Raw genomic sequence first — 18,411 nt, 5'->3', positions numbered from 1 at the left:
AACACTCCTTATTTATGCCCCCCATCACATTTTATGAGTACTCATATTCCTACATCTAAGCACAGCTCACTTATTTATTAAATTTTGCCTCTTTACCATGTGCTCCATAAAAATATACATTATCTAGATATAAAAAGAGCTTATTATTACTACTATTACTACTAATAACTATTATGAATTACTACAAAAGACACATTCTTCACCACTAACATTATTTGATATGATTTCTCATAATTAGAAATAATAGCTAGCATTTTAATAATGCTTTCACATTTCAAAAAGCTTATCTTTATATGTAGGTAAATTATATTTATCTGACTTATCCTATCAGAAAAGGAGAATAAAATTGTCCTTTTACTTTGCATGTCCTTTTTCATAAAGTCCTTGCAAATTGTGATAGTTATCTGAAGCAAATCTTTATCATCTGAGAGCAGTCCTATGGATTTGTATATGCTGAGTCACTCAGTCATGTCTGATTCTGTGACCCCATTGACTGTAGCCCACTGGGTTCCTCTGTCCATGGAATTTTCCAGACAAGAATACTGGAGTGGATTAGCCATTTCCTTGTTTAGGGGATCTTCCCGACCCAGGGATTGAACCTGCATCTTCTGCACTGGCAGGAGTATTCTTTACCAATGAGCCACCTGGAGAGCCCTGTGAATTAGGCAAGATACTAATTCTGTTTTACGGATGTGACTACCAGACTCACAGCACCTCCTGGCAGCAGGCACGTGGTAGAGCTTAGCTTGAAATTGTGGTCACCTGACACCAGTCCAGGGCACCTTATATACCCTGTTGGTACTTTATGTCATATTTTGATTTAAACAAGAATACTGAGCCTGGAGACTGATGATGTAAGTGTATTTTATGGTGACTTTATCAATAATCACTCAAACAGCATTTCAGAATTTAGTGATGCCTTAAAAATAAATCACCTAAATAAAGGTTGCTCTGAAAAGCTTACAAATCACAAAATAAGATTCTTAGCACAAGTACTGAATCCAATACTTTGTTCCAGTTAAATTAGACATGTTAGGATCATTGATAAGATGAAATCATGTTAGTTGATGACATGTCTTAAGCTCCATTAAACAGAAAATGAAAATATGAGCTTCTCATAGAAGGAGCATGCATGGGCTGCAGAGTCAGTCAGATTTTTGATGCAGTCTCAGTTATGCTGCTTTCCTGTAGGATAAATTATAGATGAGTTTTTTACCCTCTGTGAGCCTCAGTTTTCTCTTCTGTCAAATGGGCATAACAATACTTCTGTCCATATTTGTTTTAGCAATGAGTGATAAAATACTGAATCCAGAATAATCTTTAGCATATTTAGTAATTCAGTAAATCACATCTGTGGTTTATATGATTATTGCTAATATTGTTAGTAATTTTTATGTATTATACTTGAGTGTGCAATAAAATAAGAGATAAAAAAGTTTTGTTGTAATCATTTCCTCCCCTTTTAGCACTAATCAGAGCTCTTATTACAGGATGGAGCTGTATTGCTGGTTAAAAGAAAGCACTTCATTTTCTCTAAAAGGCCAATTAGTATTGAATTTATAGGAGTTACAACAAAAGAATAGGTTAGCCTGAGACATTTCTTATGTATCTCATAAGTGAAATATCTCTTATATGAAAAGTACTGCCTGGCAACTGGTTTAGAATGTTAAATCTCTGTGCTCCTGGTTTCAATTCTTTGCACCTCAGTCTCTGATCTGACAAGAAAGGCCTCTAAAATCTATCTTGTCCAACTTTACTTTCTCTGGTTCTATGAAATGCCCTAGAGAGATCTTCACTACTAGTTCACAGTCTGGAAGGGGAGATAAGTAAACACATCTTTCTGTTACTTGGCTCAAGTGGTCTCACAGGGATACAGGATGTATCAGGGTCCTCGGGGAACCCAGAGGAGAGACCAGGTCTGCCTCTGGCTTTGGAGGCTTCTCAGATGGTTCCTACCGGGATCTGAAAAACCAGCTGCTGAGAAAGCCTGATTCCAAAACCCCAGGATTTAGAGTAATACAACAAAGCAAAGAATAGTTTCTTTGGCCTTGGTAAGAGTAGAAATAACATACCTCATTTCTTTCAGCACTGCACCAAAAAATCATCCTCAAAGATTTCTCCTGTACTTGTAAATATGGCAATAAATACGTTGATGATAAACCTATCAATGGCGTATATTGCTGCACATAGTATATAGAACATAATATCAGTTTTATTTATTTGCAGCAAAACCAAGGCAAGTGTCCAGCCCAGAACTGTTCGGTGGAAGGTCCTGCTTGGATGCCTGTTCACCACTGTACTGTAAGTTACTTGGATTATTCTAAGATTGGCCAGGTTAAGAGATAATTATTTTTATATTTTGGAACAACCTTCATGGAATGTGCTAGAATTAACACTCTGAAATTCTAGAGTTCAGCAGACCTTTTGAAAGGAGAAAGAATGTCTCCTCAGAACGCTCTTCATTTTAAGAAACACCTGTGATCAGGGATTCTATGTATTTATTTTTGGAGTGAAAGCAAATTGCAAAGGATTTGTCTAAATGGATTATTGATGGTTTACAATTGAATAGTCTTTGAAATGAATATATTTGCCCATTTATTTTTCTCAGTAGCTGCATATTCATGAATACTTGATTTTAGATACCTTAGAGAAAGATTCTTTCTCTTCTTCCATTCTTGTGTTGACTGTTTAATAGTGATGAGTACACGGATTTGCAATTTTCAACTCTTCGTGTTATAATAATAGACTCTGCATTTGTGTGAAATCTTCCATCACAGAATTTTCAAGTGCCTTAGAAACAAACAGGTACTATGTCATTATTCCTGTGTAGCAAATGGAAGACTTAAATGCAGAGGAACTAAGAACAGTGCACGAATTCTAAGTCTGGGAATAGATTCTGGACACCCTGACTGTCCTTTCGTGAACTCACTCTGCTAAGCTGTGCTCTGAATAAGTGAAGAAAGTGACTGATTCATATGATTCTCTCTTATACATACATTGCCCGATAGAAAGGACAGTGGTTCCTCTGGGAACTGTGTGTGCTGTAACTGACAGTTTGCAAGTCATGAAATAATTTGTGTGTGATGAGGACAAAACGTTCAAAGGTTCCTTTTGAGACATTCCCCTCGTATGACCCACCTTGCAGGCAGTGTAAAGTGATATGTGGAACTCTTTAATAAATACCCTCATCTTTTGTTGAGGTACAGGCTTCTGAAAGGCGCAGCTGCACTATCATAGCATGACTGATGGCTGTGTTAAAAGGCAGTAGGTCTGAGGGAGCCTGTTTCTCACAGATCGTGTGAGAAAGCGGAAGCTTGTCTCTGTCTTTTGTTTATCTGTGGAAGATGAGATGGTGGGGTAAGCTTTAATGAAGGAGAGACGATGGTGGTAAATTTTGGAGGCATTTTGGCAGTGTGGAAGCAGCTGAGACTTGCTCGAGACTCGGAGAATAAAAATGTCACACTTTTGTGAGCAGATGGTCAGAAGGGAGTGTATGCTTAGGGACTCTGCTGATGCCAGAGAAAAGATGAGCTTTAATAATTCTATTTCTTCATCAATCACTGCTTTTATTGTATCCCTGATGATAGTATTTCACAATTACTGATTTATATGTCTGTTTCTCCAAGGAAATCATGTACTCTTCAGGGTCCTAGTATACCTACATCTAGGTAAATCCCTGAGTTCATGGTAGGAGCTCTGTGAGTGTAGATTTAATAAACGCATCTTCAACTTGTTGATTTCCTCTTTATAATATAAGCTTTAGTAAATTTTTTACAGCCTTCATATTTCTTGCTGAAGAAGAATAAATATATATTTTACTTTCTTAGGTGGTTTCCATTTCTGACCTTCAGGTGTCCTGTTATACTTTTTCCTTCAGAGTGTGTGTTTTGAGGAATTTTGTTCTCATACTAAACAAAATTTTGTCATTTGATTCAGCTGTGCCAGGCACTGTGCTAATTGCTAAAGATGAAAGATAAGATAGTGATTGCATTTTATCAAATACATTCATGTATTCCAGTTAATAGCTGATCCTCCAGAATACTGATAATTCCAGCTCCAAATAAAATAAATTTGACATTATAGTTATTTTGTATAGTCTTACTGCAGGAAAGTCCATTATTAGAATTCTGTGTCTTACGGTTTAACAAAACAGTTGAGCCTTCATTATTGCCTTGGGGTTGGACCATTGAGGATCTGAGAATCCCAGATTGTCTTCCTGCTGTAGGACACTAAAGATCAAATATGGGGATGACTACATTTAAGATCCTTCCTGAAGGTCACAAGTGTGAAGGGCCAACATTGAAATCTGATGTTCAGTTCTATGGTTAGGTGAGGGCATCAAAAAGATGTTTCTTCTTGCTCCTGCTTTAGAATTGGAAGCTACTGTTTACATGGATTTCCTTTGCCATTTACTTAAAAGTAATAATGAGCTGGCCAAGAGGTTCATTTGGATTTCTCCATATGATGTTATAGAAAAACTTTTTGGCCAAACCAATACCTCTCCTAGTGGGGCAGACACTTTCTGCAGGAATTGCGCAACCCATAATGATTCTACTTTCTCTGTTCAGTAGTAACTCCTTTCTGCAAAGGTAGGCACCTCACAGCCATGTTTGGGTTCTCTGAGTCTATCTCGGGCCATGACTGACTGATCCAGAGCTAAATATTTGATTCTAGATGAGCCAGTTGGATTCTGTCTCCTGGGTATTTTAAATCTGTACCAGAGAGATATGAAACTGATAGCCATCAATATTGAATCATATGAATGACAATAGTTTGGGAAACAACCTGTGAACTTCAGTTGCTAAAATTCCTTGAGCTGCCAATTATTTGCCCTTTGAGGTTTTGCTCCCTCAAATCTCTCTTTGATTTTGTGAAAAGGTCCCAATAATCTGCTGATAACCAGTAAGTTGCTTTTTCCCATTAAGTTGTATACATTTTTTTTTTGATAACCATAAACTATTCTGTACTGGGCTATAACTGATTAACGATGTGGTAGTTTCAGATGAACAGCAAAGGGATTCAGCCATACATGTTCATATGTCCATTCTCCCCCAAACCTGCCCCCCACCCCAATCCAGGCTGGCACTTAACACTGAGCAGAGTTCCATGTTAGATTTTACTTTGTTTGTTTTGAGAAATTTATTGTTCTTTGATTTATTTGTAGCCAAAAAGTAAATAAAACTCCCTTAACTAGTATCCCCTGGTCAGCAACATTTATGGAGCTCCCGCTAGAGTTAAAGTTGATGTAATGAGTAGTAATCTCAGACAGAAAGAAGTACTCAGAATCGTGGGATTTTGATAATTTATAATAGTCCATCCATTTCAGTATTTGGTTATATACAATAGGTGGGTACATAAAAATGAGCAAGGGATAATTTGGTAATGACTTAATCCACATTCTAAAGTGGAAAGTATGGATACTTAACTATACAGTAGTGAAAAGCATCTTTACATAACAAAACTGTATAAGATATGTAAAGTAGTTCTGGTATTAATTTTCATTTTCTCATCTCTCAAGAAATAGAGAAACTCTTAGTCTCCTGTGTTTAACAGAATGTCTTATTAGCCTCAAATCCCCCATGGGCTGAAGCAGGTTATAAATAAATGAATACATACTTGAATTCATAATAAATAGATAGTTTCTGTTATCTTTGTGCATTTTTAAAATTCACTTGATTCTTTCCTACATTTCTATCCCTATTGCCTCGTTCTTTCTTGCTGTTTTGTTCTGGGATGATTGTATCCTTATAATTGGGCTTCATTACTTTTTTCAGAACAGTCCTGATCTTTGTGTGTTCATTTGCCCTCAGGTTTATTTTAAATGCAGAGCTTTTGTCACTGGTTTTTCCAAGAAAATTTATCCCTCCAAATTGCTTTGCAGATGCTTAACAACAGCTACCTATTGCCTCAAAAATGACTTCTATTACTTCTTGCTCATTCTCTTCTAGGAGGCTCTCTTTTTTGGCACTCCACATGTCTGTAATAATGGGACCAAGAAGTATTTTTAAAGACTTTTCCTTTTAGATACAATTACAGTGTACAGATTGTGATTCAAGCTGGATAGAAAATTTACCTCCAGTAATTATACAGAAACCTGGACACATTTATAATTCCTGAATACTTGTAAGTGAAATATCTTTTCTAGTGAGAAGTGTGACAGTTTTATTGTTTACTTAACTCTCCTTGTACGGCTGTATTAAACACTAGAATGATAGCCTTCCTCACCTCTGTGCTTTAAATTTAGTTGGGTTGTATGCACATTGGTTTGTATGATCACAACTATGAACACAGTGGTTACCCGAACCCTGCCACTTATTAACAGATGAGAAGAGACCCATAGGTTCTGGGACTCAGGTGAAGACAGGCAGGTCTCTAAATCTGGAGTGAAATAGGCTAAGAATTAGTTTTTGGCTGTTGGAAATAAAGAACCTTTGACTTGACCAGCTGCTGCTGTTCAGGGCAGGTCTCTGGTCCACTCAGTTTGACTCTGGCCTATGCATGGGTTAGGTCACCTCGAGGAATGTCCCTAAACACAATCCTTAATTATTAAGCATTACTCAGAAATGGCTGTAACATATTATTTTTTTGATTGGACATGTGGTGTATCAATACATAGAAGAATTATATGCTTGCACACCCCTTAATTCCTGGAAATTTAAAAAGAGTATCATGAGAGGAGTTCTGAAAAGCTAAGTTGAAAATAAAACCTCTGCTATTATGGAGCTTATCATGGATATTGTTATATCTACATATCTCTATTGTTATATAATATTCACCTATAAATAGATATGGGAAATATTTTCAAAAATCATTTAAGCATTTGCAAATATTAGAACACTGTACTCTGAATATATCAATTCTTATTTACTCATTCAAGAAGCACTTACTGAGCATAGTTTATAAGTTGTAACTGACCTTTCAATTCCCTGGGATAGAACAGGGAAAAATACATGCATATAATCATTATAATGGGTAATACTTGCTATATAATGGTCTATAGTGCATGCTGAGTCAAAAAGTCATTTCCAACTCTTTCTGACCTCATAGATTATAGCCCACCAGGCTCTTCTATCCATGGGATTTTCCAGGCAAGAATCCTGGAGTGGGTTGCCATTTCCTTCTCCAGAGGATCTTCCTGACCCAGGGATTGAACCCTCATCTCCTGCATTGCAGGGGGATGCTCTACCACTGAACCACCTGGAAAGCCCATGGTCTGTAGAAAAAACTATAAATTCTCCAAATGGAGATTTACCTCAAGATGGATTTTAGAAGAGAGAAGGTGCAATATTTGATGATAGTTAAGTATAAAAGCTTTAGAACTGAATAAGATTTGTGTTGGGCTTCCCTGGTGTCTCAGATGGTAAAGAATTTGCCTGCAGTGGGGTCACCAAGAGTTAGACGTGACTGAGCAACTCACTTTTGCTGTTTTCACTTCAAAGTTTACATTAAAATATGAATTCTGCCACTTGCTTGTCTTTATAACCTTGAACAATTTGCTTAATCTCTCTGAGTTTGCACCTGTAACAAGATATTTTGAGATTTACATGAGATAATGCATAGCAAGTGTTAATACACACTGGGCATATGGTAATTGGTTGAAAACTGGTAAAAGGAAAAAAAAAAAGATAGGTCATTTTAGAAGAAAGTGATGGGGGATAAACTGGTGAGGAATCATCATTAACTGAGGGCTCTTTATTTAGGAGGGCTCTTTTTTCTGAAGGGCTTCCTTGGTGGTCCAGATAGTAAAGAATCCTCCTGTAATGCAGGAGACACGAGTTCGATACCTGGATTGGAAAGATTCCCTGGAGAAGGGAGTGGCTACCCACTCCAGTATTCTTGCCTGGAGAACTCCATTGACAGAGAAGACTAGCAGGTTACACTCTGTGGGGTCGCAAAGAGTCAGACACAACTGAGTGGCTAATACTTTCTTTTGAAAGGAATTCAGGCTGGGACATGAAGTTTCCATGAGTTAATACACAACTCTTTATGACTATAAAAAAAGAAATCTTGAAGCTCTTGGAGATAAACATTTGCCCTGTGACAGGAAAGAACTGATGATATGGAGTGTAATATTGAGATGTTTGTATTTTGAGAAATATAAAGCCATTTTTGAAGAGTGGGGCCAGATACTCTCTTTAATTTAGAAGCATATGAACAATTTCCCTACCATGCTTCTCTAGATTATGAAAGTAATTTTTCTGTTTTATGGGAAATCAATAAAAACAGACTTTCCTCTAAGAAACCAGAGGAGATGTTCTTTTAAAGTGTTAATTGTTTCAGCATGTTCTCCCAGTCCGCTTCCCATTACCCACAGTTGGATCATATGCTCTAATTGAAACCAGTTAATACAATGTGCATAAGCTCTGCTATACTAGTGTAAAGCTTTTATTCACTTTGTTTTGGTAGCTCCTCTCTTCCCCCTTTCTTTCCTCCACAGTTCTTTATGTGACTTCATTTTGTATACATCCCAAGTAAATACACAGACCATGGCACTAAGAAATGTCCAACCCAGTCATAAAATAAAAAATGTTGTGTCTGTTTTCTGAGTGTTTGCAGAAACACTCAGAACCTGCTGGGCCAACTCTGCTGCTGGGAAATTTCACCCAGGATGGCTTAGATGGGTACTGTCTTACAAAGACTGGATGTGATTTTTATTTCTTAGGACAGGGATTTCATACTATCAGTGGTTAATTCCCTTACAGAACAAAAAGTTAGGATAAGATGATCACAGCTTTAAGAAAATTATGGAAAATTACAGAGTACAGAGCCTTAAATTGGTCTACACTGGGATTAGAGTGCATCTGGCCATAGGGGTGGTAGCCATGGAGTTAGAAAAGAATCCAGAGGGGAAATTATCTTAGAAAAATCACAATGCACTTTAAGAAATATCAGCTCTGTGCAACGGCTCTGATTCCAACTTGGTTGAAGTTAGGGCTTTGAATCAAGACAGTATGAGGAGGACTAGGCTGACACAATGGAGGCATTCCTTTTCCTCCTCTCTTCTGGCCCTTACAGTACTTTCAGCTTATAAGTTTCCTCTCTGGGTTTGAAAGAGCCTTCTGGGAACTGCAGTTGTGGTTGTTGTTCAGTCGCTAAGTCAAGTCCAACCCCATGGACTGCAGCACACCAGGCTTCCCTGTTCTCAACTATCTCCCAGAGTTTGCCGAAGTTCATGTCCATTGAGTAGGTGATGCTATCTAACCATCTCATCCTCTGCCACCCTCTTCTCCTTTTGCCTTCAATCTTTGTTACACTAATCTTTGAAACATACTCAGAAAGGGAACCCATGGTATTTATGGGGTTGGGGGGGCTATTGGTTCATGCGAGAGAGGAAAGGGCATTTCCAGTGAGCACACATAAAAACTACACAGAGTAAAGAACAGAACACATGTAAACAGGTACCCAGAATGCCCGTGCAGAGATGAAGGTTTCATATCCTGAGGTTGCTGGCAAGATCTGAGAAGCTAAATAGAGGAATGGTAGGTAACCATCTGGGAACAAAAGGCAGGCCCACAGTAAAACTGGAGCCAGCAAAGTTTGTGTCCCAAGCTTTCTCTTTCTGCACCTTTTAATATTTCCCTAGAATTCCCACTTTATCCATCTTAGTTAATTTTCAGTCTGTTCAGTTCAGTCCTCAGTCATGTCTGACTCTTTGTGACCCCATGGACTGCAGCACACAAGTCCTCCCTGTCCATCATCAACTCCCAGAGTTTACTCAAAGTCATGTCCATTGAGTCAGTGATGCCATCCAACCATCTCATCCTCTGTCATCCCCTTCTCTTCCCACCTTCAATCTTTCCCAGCATCAGGGTCTTTTCCAGTGAGTCATTTCTGCACATCAGGTAGCCAAAGGATTAGAGTTTCGGCTTTGGCATTAGTCCTTCCAATTAATATCAGGACTGATTTCCTTTAGGATGGACTGGTTGGATCTCCTTGCAGTCCAAGGGACTCTTGAGAGTCTTCTCCAACACCACAGTTCAAAAGCATCACTTCTTTGGTGCTCAGCTTTCTTTATAGTCCAACTCTCCCATCCATACATGACCACTGGAAAAATCATAGTTTTGACTAGATGGACCTTTGTTGGCAAAGTAATGTCTCTGCTTTTAATATGCTATCTAGGTTGGTAATAGCTTTTCTTCCAAGGAGAAAGCATCTTTTAATTTCATGGCTGAAGTGATTTTGGAGCCCCCCAAAATAAAGTCTCTCAGTGTTTCCATTGTTTCCCCATCTATTTGCCATGAAGTGATAGGACCAGATGCCATGATGTTAGTTTTCTGAATGTTGAGCTTTAAGCCAAGTTTTTCACTCTCTTCTTTCACTTTCATCAAGAGGCTTTTTAGTTCCTCTTCACTTTCTGCCATAAGGGTGGTGTCATCTGCATATCTGAGGTTATTGATATTTTTCCCAGCAATCTTGCTTCCAGCTTGTGCTTCTTCCAGCCCAGTTTTTCTCATGATGTACTCTGCATATAAGTTAAATAAGCAGGGTGACAATATACAGCCTTGATGTACTCCTTTTCCTATTGGAACCAAGTCTGACATCTTGTTTATCTGTTCATCAGTTGGTAGACATTTGTGTTGTTTGCCTTTTTTCAATATTGTGAATAATGCTGCCATGAGTACACATGCAAGTTTTTGTATGGACATATGTCTTTAATTCTCTTGAGTATATAGGAGAGGAATGATTGTCTTGTGTGGTGACTGTGTTTAACTTTTCGAGGAACTTCCAGATTGTTTTGCAGAGCTGTTTTACCATTTTATATTCCTACCAGCAATGTATGAAGGTTCAATTGTGCACATCCTCATCAGCATTTGTTCTTAGCTTTCCTTTTTATTGTAGTTTTCCTAGTGTGTATAAAGTAGTATCTCATTGTGGTTTGGGATTTGCAGTTCTCTAATAATTAGTGATGTGCTGAGCATCTTTTCATGTACTTTTGGGCTATTCATTTGTCTTTGGAGAAATGCCTATTTAAGTTGTTTATATTGTTTGTTTCATTTTGTGGTTTTTTTTTTTTTTTTGATCTTTAGTTCTTTCATAAGAGTTCTCTATATGTTCTTGCTACTAGTTCATTATTTTATACATGATTTGCAGGTATTCTGTACTATCCCATGGTTTGTCTTTTTATTTTTTGATTGCATCATTTTAAGCAAAAAAATTTAAATAGATGAAATCTAGTTTACTTTTTTTCATGTTACCTGTCATATCTAAGGAGGCTTCATGTAACAAGATCACAAAAATTTACTCCTGTCTTTTCTTCTAAAAATTTTGTAGTTTTAGCTCTTACATGTATGTCTATGACCTATTTCTAGTTAATTTTTATGTATATTTGTATATGGATAGCCAAGTGTCCCTGAACCGTTTGTTGAAAAGTATTTTATTTCCCCACTGAACTGCCTTTACATCCTTGTTGAAAATCAATTGGCTATTAATGTAAAGGTTTATTTTTGGATATTCAATTCTATTCCACTGATTTATATCTTTTTCCAGTGCTATACTGTCTTGATTACTTGCTTTGTAGTAAGTTTGAAACTGAGAAGTGTACATCTTCAATTCTGTTCTTCTTTCAAGATTGTTTTGGATATTTGGGGTCCATTGCATTTTTATATGAATTTAGAATCAGCTTGTCAGTTTACAGAAGAATCATCTGGGATTTTGATAATGATTGCTCTGAATCTGTAGATTAATTTGGGAAATATTTCCATTTTAATAGTACTAAATTCTCTGATCCAGTGAATGCTTTACTCTTTATTTAGGTCTTTAATTCCTTTCTACAGTGTTTTATAGTTTTCAAAGTACCAGTTTTTGCATTTTTTTTGTTAAATTTGTTACCAAACATCTTATTATTTGTTATGCTATAAAATGTTTGTTTCCTTAATTTCAATTCTTCATTGCTAGTGTATGGAAATACAATAAATTATTTACTTATTGTTTGTGTACCCTGTAATATTGTTGAACCTCTTTGTTCTAATAGCTTTTCAGTGAATTCCTTAGAAGTTTCTGTATACAAGATCATGTTATCTGCAAAAAGGGATAGTTTTGCTTCTTCCTTTTCAATCTGGATGCTTTCTATTTCATTTTCTTGCCTTGGCAAGAGTATTCTGTACAATATTAAATAAAATTGGGACAAGCAGACATTCTTGTCTTGTTCTTGCTTTTAGGAGAAAGTTCAGTGTTTCATTATTAAACATATTATTAGCTGTGGGATTTTTATACATGGCTTTTATCAGCTCAAGGAAGTTCCCTCTGAGTCCTAGTTTGTTGAGTGTTTTATCTTGAAAGAGGGATTTTGTTTATTTGTGTGCTTTTTTTGACATTTGTTTTTAATACTTAAAATTTTCATGTGCTGTAAGAATGCCTTGACTTTCTATTGAGAACACTGTGCAAAACTTGTCTAGGATTCCTGCAAGTACAATCTACCTACTCATAGTCTACACCTGGCTTTGCCAAAGGATATTTCTTCCCTTATTTGACAGGTAAGAAAACTGAAGCTCAGAGAAGTGAAATATTTTTTTGACCTTGCAAAAAAATATTTTTTGGTATTTTTAAGTACCCAATCTGGTGCTATTTCTGACATAATTCACTGTCTCTCCTGAGCAAATATATTCTCTTGAGTTTGCTGTGAACAATTCAGTTCAGTTCAGTCACTCAGTCATGTCTGACTCTTTGCAACCCCATGGAATGCAGCACACCAGGCCTCCCTGTCCACCACCAACTCCCAGAGTTTACTCAGACTCATGTCCATTGAGTTGGTGATGCCATCCAACCATCTGTGAACAATAATAAATTCAAAAGAGACTGTTTTTTTAGTATCTATGCCTTATGTCATGAAAGGTGCCACCTGGATTCTGTACATTGAATGCTGGATAACACGGCATTGCTGGACATCCATATTGGCAGCCACAGTAGCACATTTGAAGGTCTTCCTTCACAGCACCAGCAGGATGTCTATTCTCATATGACTTATTTGGAGAAGAACACAACGTAGATAACCACTATAGAGAGAGTTAGAATAAACCTGACCATTTAGGAATTTAGTTATGTCCTTCCATTCAGAGCTAATGAAATTTTAATAATGGATTTTCTTTAAAAGGATTTCCAGGCTCTATCTTTCTTTTTCTTGGTTTCATCATTTGACGTAAGAATTAAATATGAAATTTTCTCTCAGAGATCATTCCATGATCTATAAGCTGCAGGGTTGTTTGTCACAGACTTGTAGAGGGATGCTAATATAGAATATGGTGCTTCAGTTATTTCTAAATGATTAAGAGTTATACTTAAATGATTAAAATACCTAGACCTGTGATAGGTCTAGGTATTTTCTAATTCAAGGGCTTTTTCTCTATGTTCAGAAAAGCCCCTGGAAAATTTTTTGTTCCCTCTGACATTGACTTAAGGAAGCTGCAGCTGTATCTGCTGAACAGCATTTTATTTACTTAGTTTCCCATAACCTCAATTATGTATATAAACTGAGGACCATCTGGAAGTAAATATCGTGTTGAAGTCAACTAAACCAGTATTTCAAAGCTCACAGCTCACTTACAGGGCACCTACCTATTTGTGACTTCACTGTGTGAGCTTCTTATTATTTCTCAGGCACCTGTGTTTGAACAAGAGAGACCCATTATACCATTTTTTTCTGAGCCTATTTAGATACATTTCTAATAATCCTGGCTTATTGAATACTGGAGTGGGTAGCCTTTCCCTTCTCCAGATCTTCTCAATCTAGGGGTCATACCCAGGTCTCCTGCATTGCAAGCAGATTGTTTACCAGCTGAGCCACAAGAGAAACCCTAATAATCCTGGCTACATACTGTCTAAACCATTAGAAGGTCCAGATAATTAGAACAGGTATATGGAAATTCAGGAGAAAGCATTAATAAAGTCTGGTATATTAGGATCCATGGGGAGTGTCAGACAACTGTGAGGAAAGAAGTAAACATTAAGAATAAGCAGAAGCCCTTAAACTCTATGAGGTAACTGAGTGGTGGGGCTTGGGTTCTTTGCAACTTGATATTTTAATTGATGTTCATAAATGTTGGCCAGGAGTCAAAATATAAAATTATATCCAATGATTTTCTTTGGAGAAGAATTACCTTTGTGACTTCTAACAGCAGTTACTAAAACATTTGCAAATTTTAAAAAATGTTCAAAATACAAAAACACATTATGCTGCAGAGGATAAACTTTAATTATCTGGTAGATTCATGTTTGAAAACATCTCTTTCTTTGGTGGTTTTGTGGATGAGCAGGGAGCTGGCATGCTTCAACGTGTACAAACTGTCAGGGCAGTGGATTCTTCTCTTCTAAAGTAGTTGAGTTAGTCATTTGAGTTTGTAGTGGAGGCAGAGGTGGCATTGAGGGAGTCAGAGAGCCTGACAGCAGAGCAAGGAGCCCTGGTGATGCGTGAAAGACATGCCTTGGGTTTTCTAGCGTCATTGATTTTTAGCGGTATAAGATCTTGGCACATGTTGGCATTACATGAGCTTCTCAGTGGGGGTAGCATTCTTCCTACTGAACTTTGCCTTCATTACTTTAAGGAAGCAGTGTTAGTTACATAGTAACAGGCTCATGAATATTGGAGTCAGGAAGAGCTTGAGATCTCCTTTCTCTCACTAGCCATATGAACTTCAGTAAGCATTTCAACAACTCTTTGTCTCCCTTACCTCATAGGTGAAGTAAGAACAATAAATAGATACCTACCCTGTACACTCCACTCCAGTACTCTTGCCTGGAAAATCCCATGGACAGAGGAGCCTGGTAGGCTGCAGTCCATGGGGTCGCTAGAAGTCGGACACGACTGAGCGACTTCACTGTCTCTTTTCACTTTCATGCATTGGAGAAGGAAATGGCAACCCACTCCAGTGTTCTTGCCTGGAGAATCCCAGGGACAGGGGAGCCTGGTGGGCTGCCGTCTCTGGGGTCGCACAGAGTCAGACATGACTGAAGCGACTTAGCAGCAGTAGCAGCAGCAAAACTATTTTCAGAATTAAAGACAATATATACAATATGCCTAAATTAGTGTCTACTATGTTAGCACATAGTAGGCACTCAAATGTATGTTGATTTTGTTATTTTATGGCATTCCTGTTTTTGGCATGGTAGGATTCTGAAAATGGTTACAGCTTGAGATCTGTATTTATCCCACCAAGGCCTTTGAGCTGTGAACTCTCAATAGGATGACCTACTTTCTTCGTACCTCAGATTTTAGATGTAATTGAAAAGGTATAGAGTTTGAATATTTAAATCAGTGAATTTCATTTTAAAAAGCATAAAGCTTTGATTTTTTGACAGTGATTTCTAATACGATTTCTATGTCTTTGAAAGTTGTGAATTCAGTACCATTGCTATATTATTTTTGGCCACTTGAATTCCTAAAAAGTATGATGAGAGAATGGGCTTCAGCACTGAGGGGTGCAGGTGCCTCTAAAACATGCATGATTGGTTGGGTTGTGGAGGGCTTGTCTCGTGCAGTTATGATGAAATCTCCCTTCCTTTTCCAGTAACAAGGTAAATGAGTGTCTTATGAACTCCTCTAGGTTCCTTTCCCTAGCTATCATATTATCCCCTTTAATTGATGTTTTTAGATCACATGGAACAAATAGAGATATTATCAAGTATTGATTTGGGTATTGGTGCTGTTCATAAACCGGCTACAGTTATGAGTCATGAATGACAAGCTCTTCCAAGTGAATAATCCTGCCTTGAAAACCTCATACTGCACACATCTCCTTGATTCAGGGGATGGGTATATTGCACACATTTAAATGAAGGCCATACAACACATGAGCAGGAGGGTACTCCATGTAGTGATGCTTATAGGCTTTTAAAAATATTTGTTCTTTGTGTATTTTTTGTACATTAAAAATTATTTATTGGGCTTCCCTGGAGGCTCAGATGGTAAAGAATCTGCCCGAAATGTGAGATACCCAGGTTTGACCCCGGGGTAGAGAGGATCCCCTGGAGAAGGGCATGGCTACCCACTCCAGTATTTGTGCCTGGAGAATTCCATGGGCAGAGGAGCCTGGTGGGCTACAGTCCGTGGTGTCACAAAGAGTTGGACATGACACAGACAAATTATTTTTCGTGAATCTAGAAATCCGAGGACATAGCAAGAAAGCAATGTTATTTAAATAATTGAATTACACAAAGAAGATATGAAGGTGTTTTTGTCAAAGACTTTCTTACACCTGCTTACCATTCTGACTGTCTGTGCTGCTCTTCTGATTGTGCTTGTCTCCTGCTCAGACTTGCCTCATTAGATTTAGCCCCAGGTAGTCCAAACAGGGGAAGCTATTCTATGAGGCCACGTCTGTAGCATCAGCCAGCTTCCTACGTCCAGTGCAGAGCGGGTGTCAGTGACAAACCTCTTGAAGCAGCCTCCAGCGACTTCGGATCTCTGTGGACTTGTACACATGTTTGGACAAACTTGGCCTGGAGAAAAGTTTTAACAGTGCTTGACACAGAAATGGAACATTAATTGCTGCAGCTCCTCAAGGAGGTCCTGTTGATAGCAGGCAGCATTAGTCTCCTGACGGCCTCATACAAACAGCCCTTCCCAGCCTGGATTAATGGACTGGCTTCAGCAACAAAAGGTACAACAAATGCTTCTAATCAGAACCCCAAACCTAAGCATGGCTGAAGGAGGTGGCAAAGGAGCCGATTTCATACCAACCACTCTTCTTTATAGCAATGAGAGAGAATGTATACAAACATTTGAGTACTTCATTTACTGACCCATATATTTTCAACCAACTCAGAACAAATACCTCATTTAAAAAATCAATGCCATTCAAGTTTGGATTGGCTAAATCTCCCGACCACAGGGAAAGAAATGCTAACTGATCTTGAAGGCTATTTTAGATCGCATTTTGGTGAAGTAAAAAATTTACATAATTTAATATCCACAGCTTAATTAAAACATCCTATAAATATCTTCTCTCTAAATATGCTAATCCTTATGCTGTTGAAAGAATCAGTTTGTTTCTGCAATGTATTTGGTCATACACTGTTGTTCTTTAGGTTGTGTCAGCAATTTCATTAAAAAGTTGTGATCTGTCTATAACTCAGAAGCAGAAACATCTTCTGAGCTAAGACTTAATGTCCAAAGTCTTTATCCAAAAACAGTTTTCTTAAGTACACACAGAACGGAAGTTTTATGACTCTGTGAAAGCTTGAGGTCTATAGGAAGACTTATAAGCCACCAACAAAAGAATCTCATTTATTTCTGTGCATCAAGACAGCCCACAGAATCTGGGAAAGAAGCTAGGCTGTGGAAGGGAACCCAACCTCTTCTGACACTGTGCTGGAGAGTCAGGGTACATAGCGTTATTCTTGGTTGCACTGCTTGAAGGATCCTGGAAGGATCGTGGACTCTGGCACCTCCTGTAACTGGTTAGAGTCCTGCCTTTACTGTTTACTTGATTTGGGAAATTCCTTCCAAGCCGTGTGTGTGGACTGAATGAAATGACACACAGAACTCCTGCATACCCTTCAATTTCTTCTCTCATGATTTGTGATGTTTTCCAAAACCACTGACTTGCTGTTACTCCATTGTTTGTTATTGTTGTTCAGTTGTTAAGTCGTATCTGACTCTGCAACCCCATGGACTACAGCATTATAAGAAGCCAGGCTTCCCTGTCCTTCACTGTCTCCCAGATTTTGCTTAAACTCATGTCCATTGTGTCGGTGATGCCATCCAACCATCTCATCCTCTGTTGCCCCCTTCTCCTTTTGCCTTCAATCTTTGCCAGTATCAGAATCTTTTCCAGTGAATCTGCTCTTTGCATCAGGTGGCCAAAGTATTGGAACTTCAGCTTCAGCATCAGTCCTTCTAATGAATTAGGTCACGGCTAAAGAGTGTAAGGACATGTCACACAATTAGAAAGTAGGCAGAAAATCACCTGTTTCTTCCCCACCAAACCCTAGTCTGGGGACTTCCTTTGCTTTCTGTAGTCTTAAACTATGTAGACAGGAGCCCGCACTGCCCAGCAAGTCAACATGAGCAGGCATTCTTGTCAAGGAAACCCCATGGCAACAGAAATGTGGCCTTTTGTAGATAAAGTGAAATGTTCTCTTTACAACTGTCTATTTAAAGAAAAAACAATTGGAAGTAAGGAAAATTTTAAATTTTCTGTTGTCAGAAGAGCTTGACAAGAGCTAGTTCATTATCTGAACATGTTATTTAAACAAGCCTCAGTCTTCTGTACCACATCTCCATTATTTTTTAGGCTCGTCAAAACCTATTTATCCATCTGCCTTCATTAATTCCATAAATATTTACAGAGTGCCTACTATGTCCCAGACACTGTATTAAGTCCTGTAAATTCATAGTGTGAGGAAACATCCACAGTCCCTGCCCTCAAGGAGGGAGCAGCAATACATTAAAGAATCTTGTAAATGAAGATAAAGTGA

General features: G+C 38.0%; 1 protein-coding gene across 8 annotated transcripts in view; it reads left to right on the top strand.

The window, feature by feature from the left end:
* The window catches only part of DLG2 (discs large MAGUK scaffold protein 2), a 2,318,993-nt gene that overhangs the window by 497,562 nt on the left and 1,803,020 nt on the right, over positions 1–18,411 (top strand). For all 8 annotated transcript variants that reach the window (XM_027532391.1, XM_027532387.1, XM_027532386.1 and 5 more), the window contains one exon: positions 2,227–2,301. In XM_027532391.1, coding sequence (XP_027388192.1) covers positions 2,227–2,301 — 75 coding nt within the window. The remainder of the gene's footprint in view (positions 1–2,226; positions 2,302–18,411) is intronic.

Source organism: Bos indicus x Bos taurus, chromosome 29 (assembly GCF_003369695.1).
Source record: "Bos indicus x Bos taurus breed Angus x Brahman F1 hybrid chromosome 29, Bos_hybrid_MaternalHap_v2.0, whole genome shotgun sequence".
Taxonomy (NCBI): Eukaryota; Metazoa; Chordata; class Mammalia; order Artiodactyla; family Bovidae; genus Bos; species Bos indicus x Bos taurus.
The sequence above is the reverse complement of the archived record's forward strand: the minus strand, read 5'-3'. Positions and strand labels throughout refer to the sequence as shown.